Consider the following 19,022-nt stretch of genomic DNA (forward strand, 5'->3'; position numbering starts at 1 on the left):
AAGCAGAAAGAATGAAACATCTACAAGAAATAACAGGATGGGCACATCAGAATGTACATCAAAGCTCAAGAGCAGCTCCACGTTCGATGAATCCAAAGAAGTATAAAGACAGAGGAAGAAAGAGAAAGAATGTTATCTGGAGTGAAGTTCATCTTATGTCTGTGATTTTTTCTTCTGGATGGTAGGATTTGAGTTGGCTTTTATTTCTTTTTAAGATTTTTTAATTTACTTATTTATTTTATTTTTCGCTGCGTCGAGTCCTAGCCACGGCACACTGGATCGTCGCTGAGGCATGCAGGATCTTCGTTGGGGTGCGCGGGCTCTCTGTCATGGTGTGCAGGCTTCTCTCTAGTTGTGGTGTGGGCTCCAGAGCGCATGGGCTCTGTAGTTTGTGGCACTCGGGCTCTAGTTGAGGCACGCGAGTTCAGTAGTTGTGGAGCAGGGGCTTAGTTGCCCCGCGGCATGTGGGATCTTAGTTCCCTGACCAGGGATCGAACCTGTGGCCCCTGCATTATAAGGTGAATTCTTTACCACTGGACCACCAGTTAAGTCCCCTGATTTGGTTTTTAAATTTCATTGTTCTTCATTATTTATATTGTTTAAATGAGCATGTAACTTATTAATAAAAACAATAAGTAACGAAACAGAAAAATATCAAGAATAAGATGGAAAGTAAATATGCCAATATGTCAACAATTCTCAATTCCAGGTGGTGACTTTCTAATTTCCAAGTATTACTGTTGTATTTTATAAGAGGAACTGGCCTTGAAAAAAGGAATTTGGCAGGCAGACTAGGAAAGGATAACACTCCAAGCATAAGCAAAGAGAGAAAAATGTGATAGAAAATGACATGCTTATTAGGACACAGCAAGATCACTGGTAAGCAGATGGAGATAAAGGCTGGGTCGGATTATATGCCATGTTTGAACTTTATTCTAGTCTTTATTTCTGTCACTGAGTTACCAAACATCATTCAAACCAATGAAAGTAGGTGTGTCTCTATCAGGTGCAGAAACAAACTCAATGTCTAGAACTCAGGGACAAAATAATTCTGTACTAGATCAAACAGAATCCTATTCTAGATGTTGAGGCAAAGATAAACAGGAAGGAAGCCTGACCTCAAGGTACTTAAGATATTTTTGAGATCAGACGGACACAAAGAAAAGTAAGTAATAATATATGGTAACACAACACACGTGGACATGATAGGAATTTAGAAGAAAGGAAGTTCTTTGATGGTTGAAGCAGACTGTCAAAGTGGTAGGACTTGAAGAAAGGCTGGACATGCTGACTTAAAATTTCCAGTTTCATAAGAAATTGTATCATAAGATCCCTACCTATAGCTACATCATAATCCCATAAAGATGGACCATTTATATCTCTTTTCTTACTGAAATTATAAAGAAAAGATACACTAATTAATCAGTAATACTGGAATTTGACTATTTGAAAAAATAAGTAAAGCCTTACCTTATTGCAAAATAAATTCCAGATAGGTAACTTTTCACCTAGTTCTTTCATGGTTTCATAAGTTAGATTTAACTCTCCAATATACCTATGGAAATAGCCTTTAAAACATGGGCTGGCCAAAAAGTTCGTTTGGGTTTTTCCAACCCAATACAGAGGAAGCCATCACAGGAAGAAAGATACAAAATGTAATTTCACTACTATAAACAATGTTAATCAAAAGACTAAAAATTGCTTACAATATATTTAGGAAAGGTCAACTTTGAAGAACTCTTTCTCAGTAAGAACAAATACTTCAACAGAAAAATGGGTAAAGGACATGAAAAGAAAATTTACAAAGATTATATATGATACGGTTTGGTTCATTTAGAATTATAAATTAGATGTCTAAGAATTTTTTCTTGGGAAATATTATATCAACACAAAATTTATAAGACCATTCACTGCAGAAAAATTTACAATAGTGGAAAAAAAAAAAACTGAAAACAGCTTAAATGCCCAACAAAAGGATTATGTAAGTAAATTATGGTACCTCCATAGGATAAAAACACTGAAATCTCTCAACTAAATAAGATGCAAAAACCAGAACTGAATGTTGCCAAAGACTGTTCAATGACATGATAAAGCGGTTATGGTATGTTAGAAAAATGAATGGGATAATGACCATATAATAGATTCATTCCAATTCCATAAAGTAGCTGGAAGTACAGGAAAAGACCAGAAGGATCTATACCAAAATGTTAATTATGATCATTTCCAGACTGTAGGATTACAAGTGATTTTTTTTTCTCCTTCATGTTTTCAATTTCATCCAAATTTTTACAGTGAAGACATGCTACTTTCAAAATCTCTGCTGACCTTTGCAACAAAACTTCTGGAAACAGTTGTCTACATGTAATGTGTCAATTCCTCTGCTTGATTCTCTCTTCAACCCACACAGGCTTTGGCCCCAAAACATTTCCTCCATGTTACTAAATGCAACATCAGCAAAACTTACCCTGGTGATCATTCCCTTCCTGTCTTGACACCCTCTTTCCTTGTGGCTTCTGGACACCGCACTCTGTTTTCTTCCTACCTACTGATCCCTTTTTCTCCGTCTCCTTTGCGGGTTCCCTCTACCCATCAACCCCTTGACGTAGGACTGCACCAGGGCTCAGCCCTCTTCTTGAGCCACACTCACGCCCTGGGAGACCTCATCCAGCCTCAAGGTGTTAGGTACCACGTGTATGTGGGAAACTCCCAAATCTCCATCTCTGGCCCAGATATAGATTTCCTTCCCTACCAAACTCCGGAATTGTCACTGCAATGTGTGTGCCCACTTACCACCTCCACTGGATGACTAAGAGACACCCCAAACTCAATAAACCCAATAAACTCCTGCTCTTCCCCCCAAAACCCTGCTTCCCATATAGCTTTTCCCACCTCAGTTGACAGCAACTTCCTTTCAGTTGCTCAGGGCAAAATCTGACCTCAGTTCCTCTCCATCTGTCATCTGAACCGTCAGAAAACCTTACTGGCTCTCCTTCAGTGTAGATCCAGAATCCAGTCTTCTCATTATCTTTGCTACCACCTTGGTCCTAACCACTATCAGCTCTCCCCTAGATCAGGGCAGCAATCTGCCAACTGAGCTCCCGCTTCTACCCCTGCCCGGTTACAATCTACTCTTAATATGACAGCCAGACTGATCCTTGTAACACCTAAGTCAGATCACAACACTTGTGCTCAAAACCCGCCAATGGCTCCCCATTCTCACTCACGGTAAAGCCCAAGTCCTCACTGGGCCAAAAACGCTCAGATGGTGGGGCTTCTCCTCCCGTCCCCGTCCTCGCCGCAAACTCCACTTCAGCGCACGCCTTGCTGCTATTCCAGGGTGAGGGGCTTGTCCCCACCTGGGCCTCGGCTCAAAACGCCCACCCTACTCTACCTGACCCTTTCTCCATCTGTCCTCCTGGTGAACTCCCTCACCTTCCTCTGCTCAAATCTCACTCGCTCAGTGAGGATTACGCTAACCACCCTTTCTAACCCTGCAACCCAATCCCTACCCTCTGAGCATGTGCATCCCCGGCCCCCTTTGCTCTGCTTTTTCCTTTTCCTCTAATACTTATCACCACTTATAAAAGGTTATAAAGAAGTGATTTAGATGGGCTATGATGAAGCAAGGAAGGCTACCCTGAAAACTCACGCTTAAATGGACTTGAATGTCTATCGGGAAAGGGTGGCATGACCCCGCGTGGCGTACTGTCCAGAGGAGCAAAGTGAAGACTTAACCTACAGGAGTTAATAGCAAAACACAACAGAAATACACAGCGATCTGAAATCCCAGTGGGTACAACTAAAGCTAAGAAGCATGAGGGAATTCCCTGGTGGTCCAGTGGTTAGGACTCTGCGTTTTCGCTGCCGAGGGCGTGGGTTCAATCCCTGGGTCGGGGAACTAAGATCCCACAGGCCACCGTGCAACCAGCATGCAGCGGCAAAACAAACAAACAAAAAAACTAAGAAGCATACGTTACAGAGAGGTGGATCTGCAGGTCAACATAGGAAAGGTGAGAGCAACCAAACATGGGAAGGCCCCCCAGGAGGCTGTGAGCTGCCTCTTGGCTGTGGAGTTTGGACACAGACAGGATGAGCCTGTATAGGACTGACACAGAGAGGAATCAGACATGCCACAGGGATCTGGGGGAGACCTTCCGTCACCAACGCTCTCTCTGTGAGATTTTCAAGACACCCGAGAAGCAAAGGGAAGGGGAGCGGAGGGGCTGGTAAATAGCTGAATGTGTACACTTTTCTTTTTTCCATCGTTTATCCTTCTGTCACACATTTAAACAGGTCAGCCATTTACTGCATTGACCAAGGCCTACGTGGACCTGAATGCTACGTAACCGGCAATATTTCCGAAGGATGTGTCTGGAAGACGACAAATAAACAGAGCTCTGGATAACTATGTGTATTACGTTTGTGTAAATTATGAACCAGTGCCTTACCACGAGTAACTGGAAGAGCGATCGTGACAGAAACAGGATCAGTGAAGCACAGAATGACACGTAGAGGAAAAGGGCCAAGGGACATTCTGGGAATCAGCGCCCCCTGGAATCAAGGGGGCCTCCAAGAAGCCCACGTATTCTAGGCTCTTTCAAGTCCATGAAAACTTAATTCGTGTGGCAGAAAGTTTGAAGATGCAGGCTCTTCCCTACAGCCCCCATCGCCCTGCTCACTCCCACGTCTTTTCACCACAGCTCACATCATGTGGCCGGAAACCAGAAGCATCGCATACACGGCCCGCCACACGTGTTGCCCCCCAGCCAGGGCTTCTGCTCACGGAAACCAAAGAAAGGAGAACAGGGAGAAAGAGGCCCAGCCTGCTTCAGCTTTTGTTTCCGAGGCCAGCATATAGCTCTGTGGTTTATTTCACTCGGGCTGTGTTTACATACATCAGTAAGTATGGTTCCCATTTCCCTTCGGAACAGCAGCTATAAATTACTTGTTGGAAGTGTCGGCCTCCTCTCTTCCCATAAAAGGTTGGGCAGAAATTACTGAGGCCCCAGCGAGAGGAGGTCAGTGGTTGGAAGGGAGTGACTTCCTTCACCCACGTCCTTAAATTAATCGACTGATTCAACAAATACCTAACTAAGCACAAACTATGCGCTGGGCACAGTCAGGGATGCTTCCATAAGCAAAGTAGTCAAAACAAAACAGAAATCCTTGCCCTCACAAGGCACTCCAATTCTAGTGAACTTCATCCACACCTCACCTCAATTCCCAGATTCTGAACTCTCAGACCATCTAGGGCTGAGCATATCGGAAGGGAAATGTGAGGCAGCCAGAGCTACTATAAATAAGTATAATAATAAGTATAGTCGTTACCATTAGTGTGGATGTTCTGAGGGTTTACTATGTGCCCGCCACTGTTCTAAGCACTGTACATTATTAACTTATCGAACAGTCATAAAAATGCCATCAATGGGCACCGGCTGCATTGAACTGTGATCCCCCCAATTTTAAATTCTAAATGGAAACAGGGTCTTTACAAAGGTAACTGAGTTAAAAGGAGGTCCTTAGTGTGGGCTCTAATCCAATATAACTGATGACCTTACCAAAAGGGGAAAATGGGACAGACACAGATAGAGGTTTCACACCCTGAAAACACAAGGAGAAGATTACCACCTACAAGCCATCCACAAGCCAAGGAAAGAGGCCTGGACTAGATCCTTCCTCATGACCCTCAAAGGAAACCAAGTCTGCTGACACCTTGATTTGGGGCTTCTGGCCTCCAGAACTGTGAAACAATTCATTTCTGCTGTACTAAGCCAACCAATCTGTGAAAGTGTCTGCTGGTCCTGAAGGTTGACGCTGGGTCAAAATAGAAAACTGCCACGTCCAGGGGTGGCCAGCAGGCCGCTGGTCCCCTGGCGCAGCCCCGGATGGAGCGTGTAAGGAGCAAGACACCCCGTTTACTACAGAGGCATCACGAACGCAGCTTCCTCACGTGGGTAAGCGACGCTCAGCCCAATTAAACACGCTATTTAATACTCTGTGCCTCCAAAGAGATCTATTTCAATGAGTCATTCTAAATACCTGCTACCTGAAAATGTTAATGTTTTCTTCTCAGCCCCCGTCTTGTGGATTTTCTATCTCATTCAAGTGGAAATAAAGCTCGAGTGTGATGTGGTCCACGGCAGATAATAATAGCTCAGAAAAGCCGAATACACAGAATGAGAAATTCCATCCCAGACTCGGCAATAAATACGAGGGGGCTATCTGTTAAATAAGGGAGAGTCATGTCACTCAGGCTTTGCTGTATTAATCCAGGATAGTCTCAGTCTTCAGGACTGCAGTTACGTTTAACAAAATAAACACAAAAGAACTTGCAGAATTTTATTTTTCTTTCTCCTCCCACCTCTCGTCATGGGGCCTCTGTCTCTCCAACTCACACATACACACATACACACACACACACGCAAAACCACTGCTAATAATACCCTTATTTGTATATCTTGTTTGCTTTTATTGTTTCAGGGGCATTTCAAATAAGAATAATGTAGCCAGTATTTTCTGAATGCTTACCATGATATCCCTGTGCTAAGCATATTACATACTTTATCTCATCTACTCCTCCCTCCGGTAACTCTGTCAAGCAGATATTATCATTCTCTCCACTTCACAAGGAAGGAAACGGAGGCGAAGTTCAACCCCTGGCTCCTGGCCACACAGCTAACAAATGACAGAACCAGGATGGGAACCCAGTTTTTGCAGGCGTCCAGAGCCCTGGCCATTCCACGGAGCTCCGCGCCAGCTCGCGTGTGCCTTCTGACCAAGAAAGGATGAAACTCAAAAGAAAAGGCTTTCCTCACTGGACTGTGCAGTGACCCTTTCTCTAGGGCGGGGGAGATGCTGGACCACACATCATCTTTTCAAGTGGCTCCCAACTCACAAGCCTCAAGCTCTCAATTAGCCCCAGGTCTGGAATCACACCCACAAAGTTGCAGTTTAAGGGAAAACAGCCCTGTCATCCAACTAGATGCTTTCTGGGACAGGAAGCTTTATGAGAACTGCGAAAATACAAGGGGAAAATAAAGTGGGGCTTGCCAACCACCTCCATCCGGGTCCTGCCCACAATGCCTCCACCGCTGGGAGCAGTTTCCCACCTGAGGGCTGGAAGACTCAGCTTTATAATGTGAATCTAAAGGAGCCAGTGGGGAAAGGGGGACGGAAAAATACACCTGTACCTTCTCACCACAGGACAAATTTTAATATGCTTTCTTCATCATTTTCAATAACAGATCATAGCAACCGAAGTTACTTTTAAGTGATTGAGTGCTTTACCTTTTAGGGCCCCAATGACCGAACGTAAGAGTACCAAAAACTACGGAAACATTTCCACTTGCCATCCTTCACTCTGGCCTACAGCATGACCCATGTATAAGATGGAAAACAAGTGCTCTCATCCCATATCTGAGATCAAAATTGTGACTCTTCACTTCTAAGTCCAAGCGGTACCAGTTCTCCGTATCCTGGCTGAGTGAATGGAGGATGCCCATTTTGTGGAGAGGAAGACTCAAGAGAGAGTAACCATCGATGCCATTGCTAAGCCACACTGTGAAGGAGGCCATGGTCATGGTGACGATGAGACCAGAACAGACAGGGACCCTCATTCCATCAGGGAGCAATCAGAGAGCATCCTTGGATTTGAAAACAACAGCTCAAACGTAATTAAGAAATTTAGACTGGCATGAATACGTAATGTACACATTACTTTGCAGATGCCTTTTTTCTCTGACAGGCTGGTGCCAACTTTCATTTGGAAGAAATCCATTTTCATACAAAGGTAACCGAGAGTGACAGGACATAGGAAACCTACCTCATTTATCTTCTACGAACTTTAAAAAAAAAAAAATCAGTTAATTGCTTTTCCAGGAAGCTATTTTATGAAACCACAGTGCTTCATCTTTCTGCTCTTTATTCGTGGTATAAATGGTGATTTTAAAATGCCCATCATGAAAATGCTATGATGAATCAATACATCTTAAACAATACAATGACTTCTTTTAACAAACAGATTTTTGATCAACCAAAAACGGTCACTGTGTTCTTGTGGATGAATTATCAACCCCTACGAAAACTCCTAACATACAGTCTATTAATGGATATTCAAACGTAGGTGCCTCTTTCCCCTTCACTGACTAACCTACAGGGAGGGGCGGCAGTCACTGGTTTCCTTCCTTCCCTGACTTTGCAAATGCTACTTTTCCCAGCTCTTCAAGTGTTCTCCAAGAGCAGTTTTAAGTCACTGCCATTTATTAAATTAACAGCAAACAGGAACTAAAACGTGTATCTTTTAGAACGCCACTGCTGAAGCTGTAATGTGCCAAACAAACTGATTTTATGGCTGACACCCGTATTTTATCTCCACGGCACTGCGTTATTAGGCTTGTTTTAATAGCATTATCCCATTTCTGCCTTGCCTATAGCACCTGGCATATAAATACGTATTTTTTATTTCTAACAAATTCGAGACTCATATAAAGCTCACTTTTCCAATCTAAAATTATCATTTTAGATAATTTCTTATCCTACTTCAAATAACAGTGTCTTACTAGTCCATGAGCCAAAGACAGGCACTGTGAAACTAATGATGCATAAGTTTCAGGGGCTCTGGAGCCAAGGTTCCTCCAAGGTCCCAAGAGGGACCCTAAAAATGTGTTTATATACGTTTTGGTAAATATTTCAAGTTTGGAGACTTCCCTGGTGGCGCAGTGGTTAAGAATCCGCCTGCCAATGCAGGGGACACGGGTTTGAGCCCTAGTCCAAGAAGATCCCACATGCCGCGGAGCAACTAAGCCCGTGCGCCACAACTACTGAGCCTGTGCTCTAGAGTCCATGAGCCGCAACTACTGAGCCCACGTGCCACTGAAGCCCATGCGCCTAGAGCCTGTGCTCTGCAACAAGAGAAGCCACCGCAATGAGAAGCCCGTGCAATGCAACAAAGAGTAGCCCCTGCTCGCCACAACTAGAGAAAGCCTGCGCGCGGCAACGAAGACCCAACACAGCCGAAAATAAATAAATTTACACATATTAAAAAATATATATTTCAAGTGTAAAATATTTCCATATTCTTTATTTCCTAAACAGGACCCCCAAGACAGTATAAATGTTGGGTCCCACAACCTATATCTGCCCCTCTAGGTTAACAGTGAATTATATGCTACACATTAAGGACAAAATATTAATCGTGTGTGTGTGAGACAAAAAATAACTCACTTCAACTGGAAATAAGATTCAGTGTGCCCTGCCCTGGAACGTTCTAGAATGCCTGCTTCAGCCATTCCTTAAGGACCCTGTCTCCTACCTAACAGGAGTCACCCTGACAAGTGGCGGGCCAGGGAAGGCTCACTTAATGAGGGGTGACGTCAGGAATGAAAGACTCAGCTACAAAAACAAAATTATGTTTTTCATTAACACAAAACTGAGCTGGGCAAAGCCAGCCAAGAGGCAGGTGGATCAGTTAAGGAATTCCCTTGAGGGCCTTCACTTCCACATCAAATTGCACTGAATTTCTCTACACTAATTACCTATTATTGAAGATGAAAGAATGATAACAAATGATTCGCCACAGCAGCTGACAGACTGCGTTGTGTCGGAAAGAATGAAGGATTTACCAAGTGCAAAATCAAATTCTCAATTTAAAAAAATAGCATGGACTCTTTCTCTACTATAAGGACTATGAAAGGTGAGGGAATTTTCTTAGGCCTAGAAGCCCAATTTTAAATTTTGTCTGGACTGTGAGAGAAATTGCAAATTAAAAGTGAAGTGCTGGAGTCTAATTTATTCAATTCACGTAAATTTCTTGGAGGCAGAGATCACATCTTAAATTTTTTTTTTTAATTCCTCACACCACATTACACCTAGCCATTGATTTGATTTTCTTATGAGGAACATCCCTATGCAGTGTCATTCAGCTATATTTTCACTTCCCTTGTCTTCATGTCACTTTTACCCAATGCTTCCTTTTAGCCCCCAAATTCTTCACACTGTCTTAAGTCTTGCTTTCCAGCTAACATCCTGAAAAAGTGTAGTCAAGTAATGTAAGTTCCCTTCAGGTCATCTCCTCTGTCAATTTTCCTAAAATACACATTCCCTCTCTCAGTGGAAATCAATGTCAGTACTAATGAAAGGACATTTTCATAGAGGTGGTATCTGTTTTAAAAATATATAGGCATTAAAATTTTTTTAAACGGTGTGCCACACTGTTTTAAACCCTCCAAAAAATAAAAGCAAATATTCCTTCAAATCCAATTAGTTGTTAAAATTCTTCCATTTCTATTATGATTGTGGCTTTATAGAAACGTCCTATAAATACTGAATGATACATCTGCAAAAGGTTATTTCTTAGTCCCTTGGGTACTGTAAAGAAACCAACCAACCAACCAACAAACCCTTTGAGTCTGAAGGCTAGGAAGCGTCACTTTCAAACTTCCAGGTAGCCCCCTGTTGCCCACTGAGAAAGAGTCATAATTGTTATTATAATTGTGGACTGTTTGAACACACAAGATTTACAAGATTCAAATTACCATAGTTTCCATAATATGCAAAGCTTTGGGCTAAAATAATGACTGTATACCCTCCCCCACCAAAAAACAAAAAAACCCAAAATACCACCACCGCCCCACCGACCATAACTTTGTTCCACAAACAACACTTCTTCTTACTTCTTTTCTATCAATGTATGATTGGCCTCTTTGAAATATACCTGTATTGACAGAATGTTAGGAGAGTTCAATGTCACGGAGGGAAATGAAACACTTCCTGTATAAAAGCTCTAATTTCTCTCGGTGGGACCCTCTATCTCACAGAAAAAGTTCCCTCTTTCTGTGATTACCCAACACCTGTACAGAGTGTCATTCCCAGTCAGGGGTCCTGACAGGGCATCCTGGAAGTGTCCACGTGATCAAGGACATACCCAAAAGCCTGATGAAACTAGAGTCATCCACATAAGGCTGCCCTGGTTGTCAAAAACAGGCTTTGCACCAGAGCTTTATCAACTCATCAGGTTCCAAAGTAAATACACTGTTACCTAATAAACTTGGAGTTTCTTTGGTACATGAAAATCATTTTAACAAGGAATCACTGGGGATTAAAATTATGAAGGGAATCCTGGTGGTGAGTCCCCTCTGTTCAAAAAATGAGTCATGCTTTATTGGCTGGTACAGGCTCTTTGATGAGGAAAACACGAATCAAAGAGCTTGACAACTTCAGTTCTGAAAGAGGGTAACTACGTGTGTTTCCCACAAACTTTTAAAAACGTAAATGCTTGCAGAACTTACGTTGTGCTTCCATTAATTCCTAATTAACACTTTTTGGGATCCAATGTAAATGAATAATCAAAAGAAGTTACTGGTATACATGTCACTTAATTTCCTCATGAGAACCTGTGTAAACATCTCCAAGTAATGAATGTCTTCTCTAAGGGGAATACATTGACCTCCCCATGGGTGCCTGACGCTTTCTGAGATGAGAGCTCAGAAATGGGTAAAGCTCAGCCTTGCCGGACAGGCAATGAGAAATGTCAAATCATTTGTATCGTTTGGTTACTAGATCAAATTAAGATACAAAGAATATTCTGGCCACACTGTTATTCCATCTTTAGAAAAGAATATATCCAAAAAAAAAAAAGGTGAACAGTTCCTAAGTACAATATCCTGGAGCTCACGTTGTATTTTAGCTGGTATACCGTATTACAGCAAAACAAAACAACAAAAAAACGTGCAGTCATACTTTTTCTTCACATGTTCCGGACAACTGTCATCAATTTGGAATAGAGTACGAGATATGCTTTTCTCAAACAAAACCTCATTTTCCATCCAGATGTACTGTTCAAGTGACCGCAGCCTCTTTGCTACCTCTGTGATTGTGATTTACTTGTTTTGAAGTCTAACAGTCCTTACATCCATCCCATGTGTTTTGTAATGCAGTGAAAAAACACTTTAGAATAAATTCAAAATGTAAACCAGAAGATTCTGAACTAAAATATTTCACTCTCTTCATATAACCGAAGATCATTTTTTCTAGGACAAGGAGAATTCTCACTTGATTAGCAACGACCAACCTGGACCTCAAATATTTTAATATGGATGGGACACCTAAAACATTTGAATAATCACCATATTCAATACTGAATCATTTAACAATTACTTTAAAACTCACGATGAGGTCTACCCTTGTGATGTTTGTCCTGGAACATTTCAAAACTGACAAAAACGTTGAATTTCTGAACTCTTTTACCCAAAAATTAACCTCTTAACATACTAAAAGCTTTGACATACTCTTATTCCAGGGTATAAAACCTCTGACAACATTGGCTTGTACACACACACACACACACACACACAAAAATCCCTTGAAATATACTGACGGAGGCATTCCTTCCTGAACTAACACGGACACACCACAACAGCATTTGTTGGTACTTAAAAATACTCTGATTATAACCAATTTGAGATTTTAAGAAATCATTACGGATGTGTACATCCTTCCATACTGATGGCTACAAATCCCACATGACATCAGTCACACACTGAAATGAAGATACACGGGAATGGAATTTACAACTAGTCAGCTCGTCCCTTGGACCTACTCGGAAGCGTGTAAGTGGTGTTGAGGAAAGACTCACCTCTCCTTGTTTGGGGATGCTGAACTTGGCAAGCTTGGCCTTGGTTCTGGCGGACTCTGGCTTCGCGGCTGAGGCTCCCCTGTATGACGCACAGTGCACGCTGGTCTCTGTGGACGACTTCAGCTTCGGAGACTCATTGGGAGCCTGATCTTGGCCATCCATCGGCCGCACGTAGGCAGTCGGTTTCTGCTGGACGAGGCTAGGCTTTGAAGCCAGGGATGGAGGAAAGTTCTGAACACAGTGGCCACTGCCGCTGTGCTTGGCTCCCATAGCAGGTGGCCTGTCCTGGGTCTGAAGACCCACCTCGACGTTGCACACCTGTTTGGTCCGCGGCTGCTGTCTGCCAACACCATCTCCGAGCAAGGTCCTGAGAGAGCCCTGTTGTGCTGATTTGGAAGAAGAAGAAGAAGAGGCAGATGAGGATGAGGGGCTCAAGACACAGGGGTTAGGGTTTTTATTATGGTTCTCTGGGTGAGCAGGTCTGTTCAAATCAAGCGTCCTGTGTCCGTGCTTACTTGCTCTCTGTTGGCCATCGGACGGTGGGTGCCCGGCCTTCTGCCAGCCCACAGTGCCCCTCTTACTCTGCTGCCCGGGGACCACTGCTGGGGCGGAGGATGTGGTGCTGCAGACGGATGCAGGCTGGGTCTGGGCTCTCGAATCTGCAACAAAATGCTCGTCAATCTTGTTCACGGGAGCCTGAGGAACCCCAGGTTTGGGAACGCCAACGAGATGACTCTGATTCGATCTATCCGTTAAAAAGTCTTTCATTTCATCGTAATTGCCTAAAGTGTTCTGGAGCCGGTTGGAGAGCTCATCCCCCTTGTTAGTCTGGAAAAAGAAGAACATAACATCCATGCTCCTGTTACAGACAATGGAAACAAGGGAAATGATGGAGAGGCGCCTTTACTGCTAGAAGAGCCAGGGTTGCCACATCCAGAATGGGAGCTCAGAGATTCCATCAAAATGGTCAGCGTCTCTGAAGACGTCTGTCAACACTCTGTATCTCACTAGGACTGGACCGCAGCTAATGGCCTCAGAGGGCATGAACGAAGCATCTCTCCTTGGTACTGTGCCACAGCCAAGGAAATCAGGAAAGTTACGATTGCAACTTCACAACCTGGTCTGGATTAAGTCTTTCCAGGACTAGATTTTCTTTTCCTTTTTCTTTTTTCATCCCACTGCAAGCTTTCCTTGAAAATTCAGATTTGGCTCAAATTATTTTGCTTCCAACTTCTAAATATAGAATTATTCTTGTTAGAAACCCAGAGGGACAGGCAAAAGAAATGAGAGAGAAGCTTACAACGAGTGTGGGGTTCAGTCTGCAGGAAGCCCTCGGCCTGAACCATCCCCAGTTCCAAGCAGCCTGAAATAGGAATGAAGTCTGGGGAGCTACTTCATTTTGCAAGTGAAGGTGTATTTCTGGCCTTTGATATAAATGAGAAACAATCCAACATGCCCTTTCTTATGAGCCCTATCAAGTACCCTGCTCCTAGCATGATCTGTGGGTGACAAATACGTAACCCAACCTCTTTTTAGTGTTTGTTTCCTAATAGCTAAGAAAACACAACAAATGGCAGTGACTTTGCAAACTGATGCAGAGATGAAACCAATTATTGATAAAAGTCATAGCACGCAGATCTCCATCTTAAACGAAAGTTATATTTCATTGAGGGACTAGCCAGTAAAGACATGTGAAAGAGGCAACAAAATTTGTGGGGGAAGACCCCGTCCTCAGGGGCTGAGCTGTCTGAAGTTTGGTTGGCCAACTCCTGTAGTCAAGACGGCTGACGGGGTGAGAGGGAGGGATGAGGGGTGGAGATGGACAAGTGAAAACCATCTACCTTGTAGGGTTCACTAAAGAGGGAGTAACTGGAATTAAACGCGCCATCATCCTGCTGGGTTTCCTGATTTCTTCTTTCTCGTTCTTTCCTCCGTAACACGTTCCTGTCTGGTTCATAGACACTGCATCAGGGAGAGAGAAGAGAGAACCACCACACGTGAAAAAGTTAAAGGTAATGCTCAATACAACATTCACCTGAATGCAGAGGTCTGATTCGCGGGCAAATGGCAATGGTAACGGGAACATGGATCAGATGAAAGCCAGTCTAATCAAGCAGTATGACTCGGGTGTCCGAGAATTCCATTCTTCGGGAGGAAAAACAAATCCTTAGGACAAGCTGCAACCAGTACTAGACCTCTCTGCCTGATGTGTGAAAGAGGAAATATCTAAGCAACTTTGACAGGAGAAGACTGAAAATAATCTTCAAGCAGAAGGTAATTACAGAGATGTGTAAATAGAAATTATGAGCGTATTTCCTCTTATGACATGGCCCCAGAGCGTTATATGGAAACGCTCCTACTCTTTTCTTTCTCTCTTTCTTTCTTTTTTTTTTTTTGGCATGGCTGTGCTTCTGTAGTGATTCTTTCATTAATTAGGTCCCAAAAGAGCTGTTAAAACTCCACGCTGCAGTGGTTTTCACTGTTATGAGCCTTCTTCTCATCTCTGCTAAAGCAGTCAAGTTGTCAAACTCCTACTGAATCCATCCTTCCTTCTGATATATTTCACACGATCACTCTTCCTCACTATGAAAAATGTGCTAAGAGGAAGGGGTGTAGGCAACGAGAGAGAGGACGGAAATTGAAACATGGTTATGTCATCAAGGAACTCAGCCTTTTTGTGCAAGAAAATTAATATCCATTCTCCCAAGATATAATTACAAAGTGACCAGAAACCAAATAACTAGAAGGACTTAAGGAAAAAAACAGTGTTCATTCCTCCTAGTAAGGAAAAAACTAAAAGGCTAATTCAACTAATAATAAGGAAGTGACTTAAATGACCGAAGGAAATAGACTTGTCTTTTCAACTCAGTAGACAGAGAAATCTGGCCCCAGTGTAGACAACGGAACTGACACTACCCCTTGTAAGGAACTGCCATGTCCTCCAAATGAGCAGCTGTGTGCATTTCAAGCAGACCCATTTGGTTTAAGTGACCTTGTCATCGCTTTGCTTAGAGTCCAAGCTTGATCTAGTGGACAGAGGCTGGAGCTGGGAGCCAGGACAGCCACGTCCTGACTGTGGTCCTGCCATAACCAGTGATATGATGACGAAAACGCCATGCAATCTCTCTGCAGCCCAATGTCTTCATGGTGTTGTCACAAGGTTTAAATGCGAAGGAAATCTACAAAAGGGCTTTGGCATAGCTTCAGGTGCCCCAAATCCAACGCACTGCTATTAAATGTTGCTGATAAGAAGAGAATGTGCAGGTTCAAAGAAACTTAAAAAATAGTGAGGTTTGGGGTTTGGTTTTGCTATGTTTCAGCTAAATTGCTATCTCGAATAAAAGAGCATACTTGTGTCATGTTGCTGTAGAGGACGCAAATAAAATGATCATAAAATAAATATTGCTTATCTTCCTAGCTCTGCCCGTGTGGCCAGGGTATATTTTAAATTCACTGTCTAAGGGGTGATGCTAACTATGCTTCTGTCAAGACTTTGAGAGCACCTAAGGCATTTCATTTAAATTTCAGATCAGGGCAGGTTAAAATACCCAGAACCTGTAGCCTATTAGCATTTTAATTCAGCCTTAGTACATTACCCAAAGTTACTCGATTTGGAAGCCCAAGCAGTGACCTTCATGTAAAGGGAGGCTGCTGCCCCAGCCTCCCAACGGTGAGGCTCACCGCTCCAACCCCACAGTCACTGGAAACTCTCCGGGGTGGCCGTGGTGACAGTGACGGGCATAAGGGAGGCACGAGATGGGAATGACACTCAATCACAGAACCAGGCTTCAGATTCAAAGGAAGGGGCACGACTGTCCTGCCCTGCTTGCAGGGCAATATGCTTCTGCAATATGAAACCCCAGCTTTCGTGAACATTCCATGGATTTCAAATGGAGACTGTTCTGAGGATACACAACTCATGCTGTGGATGGGCATGAAGTGGGCTGCAGCCAAGAAAGGCACTGCAGGTTTTCTATGAACTGGCTTGATTTCTGGACCAAAACCAGCATTTGCAATCAGAAACACAAGCTCGCATTGCATGCAACATACTTCTCCTCCTCTCCCATAGGTACAGCGGTTTGTGAAGCACCTACTGTGTGCAACTCCATGCACAGAGACTCCCACAGACATGCTTGCTGTCCTCAGCCAGGTCAAGCCAACCAAACACACAAGACTGGTGTGATGCACGAAGTGGCCTGATGTAACATGGAGCAGGTGGTCATTTAGGATGATTTCCAGGCTTCTGAGAAGCCCCCATACCCAATAGAATACCTCCTGCATCTGCTGGCTGACGACTGAAATTCCACAACTAGAGAGTCACTCCTCTGGTTTAAGATGTCTTCGCCCCTGTAAGAAATGTAGACACCACAAGAAGGGAAAACACTTTACACCTGCTCAACCCTCAGCACCTTAGTGTCCACGAGTTTGTCAGCTTTTTCCCAAAGGCCAGGGAGAAAGGGCACAAGACGTCAGGGTCCAAAGGGCACAGGACGTGTGAAGAGAAGGTCAGGAACAATGCAGGGTATAGCAATGAAGATACATTTGGAAACCCTACCGATTTTGCAACGTGACTTGGATGTGTAAGACAGAGGCATTAGGATACAAGCCCAAATCAATGAGGCAGGTATCCGACTCACTGCATTGCCAAGGTCAACGATCCCTTCCAAATGTGGAGAAGAGGGAGGTGAGGGGGAAGCACTCCTTAAGTAAACCTGCCTCATTTCCCAACCCCTTTAAGCTGGAAGATAACCAAAAGCGCTCCCAGATGCAAACCACCGCTGAGTAAAGTTCTCTAATGAGGTCCCGCTGGCACGCCCAGCCTATGGCCTCTGATACGAGGAGGACTGAATGCCCGCAGGACCACCTCCACATGAGGTACTGACAGAAGCGCACTGGCCACCTTTCACGGGACCGCCACGATGCCTGTGCCACGCCGTGCCCTCCACACCATCAGCTGAAACCAGAATGACCGAAGATGACAACCCGTCCCCCTTCTCCGGAGGAGGGCAGAGGAAACCCTGCACCAGAGGCAACACTTGTTGACTGCCTTTCCTCGGGTTTCTCAGCTCTGCCACTTCCACTGAGCGCTCAGCGCCTCCTAACAGGAACCCACCCACTCATCCTGAACTAGAACCACAACCCCCTCCTGTCATGTCAGGCCCAGGAAGCTAAAATGTCATCTGCATAAAGCAAATGTCACTGGAAGAGAAAGCCTGGACTTGCCAGCCCTCATCTCTAAGCATCTGAACTTGTACCTCTTCTGACTCGTAAAGACAGTACCTTCTCGACAGTGAGTCCGCCGTTCCACTGACCGCAAGTGAGATCTGGGCAGGTTGTCACAATCCTGGAGCACGCCTCTCTCTTGACGTGTCACCATTAAAACTCAGCCCTCTTCCCTCTTCTGCCATCCCAGCAACAGGAGGGCCAGGCCATTTGCTCTACAAGCAAAGGAACCTTCTCCCCTGACGTGCTGCACGTCAGGTCAGCTTCCCTGGGGACGGCTGCAGTAGAGAATTCCAATTCCTGGCATGCTAATACATCAATTAAACTCAGTAAGAACCTCGTGTTATGAGTTATGTTCCTTTGTTACTCGCAGACGGCAAAATCTCTATCGTCTGTGAGTTGCTTCCTTCCTTCTGTGACAATTACAAGAATCACACTCTTCGAATGGATGTTGCCAAATGTATTTACTTATTTTGCATTAGAGGCAGCCAACTGCTACGAGACTATTTATTATTTATTGCAGATGTATAACAGTCCCAGAAAATGTGATTCCACATTTTGAAACCGGGGATTCTGCCTTTTTGTAAAGAAGAAACAAATGGACTCTCGCTGGCTGCAGGCGCCATGGCCATTTTACTCGGGAAAGCTGAGCTGTGAGCAGCTTTTTTTTTTTTTTTTCCTCTCAAAGGCGGGACAGCCACTTCCTCCCCCTGTCACAACGACAGTGCGGCCCGAAAGGACTGGCCAGAACCGTTACTGTGAACGAGTCTGGCGCTGGGGGAAGGGGGCACAGCAGTGCTTCAATGTTAAGATGTGTAAAAACGACAAAAGAAACCTCAAATTTTTTTCAAGTGGGGGAAACACATCCAAGCACTTTAACTCCACTGCACCAGGTGAACTGATACAGCTCAGAAGTTTTCCTTTACACCGACTGTCAACGCTGGAATTTTGTATTCTGTTTTGTAAGGATTTAATAAAAGTCATAAAAACTAAACAAAAAAAGGAAAGAAAAGGAGGAGCCTTCCCTGACCCCCTGCCCTCCTCGGGCTGTTGCTCTTTATGAGACACAGATTTCTGCAGAGCTGCTCTCTTTCCAAGGCCTGGTTCTCCGAAACCCATGTGATCTGCGTTCACACAGCAAGGTCCCCCTCCTCGCGGGGCCTCCACG

The 19,022-nt window shown here is 44.0% G+C and overlaps 1 protein-coding gene across 1 annotated transcript in view; it reads right to left on the reverse strand.

Annotated features, from left to right (window-relative positions):
- The window catches only part of AFF3 (ALF transcription elongation factor 3), a 474,009-nt gene extending 457,037 nt beyond the window's left edge, over positions 1–16,972 (reverse strand). Inside the window, exons 1-4 of the mRNA XM_024743692.1 lie at positions 16,904–16,972; positions 14,473–14,593; positions 13,147–13,459; positions 12,632–13,017 (exon numbers count right to left, since the gene is read on the reverse strand). Of these exons, the coding sequence (XP_024599460.1) occupies positions 12,632–13,017; positions 13,147–13,399 (639 nt within the window). The 5' untranslated portion in view covers positions 13,400–13,459; positions 14,473–14,593; positions 16,904–16,972. The remainder of the gene's footprint in view (positions 1–12,631; positions 13,018–13,146; positions 13,460–14,472; positions 14,594–16,903) is intronic.
- Positions 16,973–19,022: the final 2,050 nt, after the last annotated feature.

Source organism: Neophocaena asiaeorientalis, unplaced genomic scaffold, assembly GCF_003031525.2.
Source record: "Neophocaena asiaeorientalis asiaeorientalis breed wild unplaced genomic scaffold, Neophocaena_asiaeorientalis_V1.1 scaffold114, whole genome shotgun sequence".
In the NCBI taxonomy this organism is placed as follows: Eukaryota; Metazoa; Chordata; class Mammalia; order Artiodactyla; family Phocoenidae; genus Neophocaena; species Neophocaena asiaeorientalis.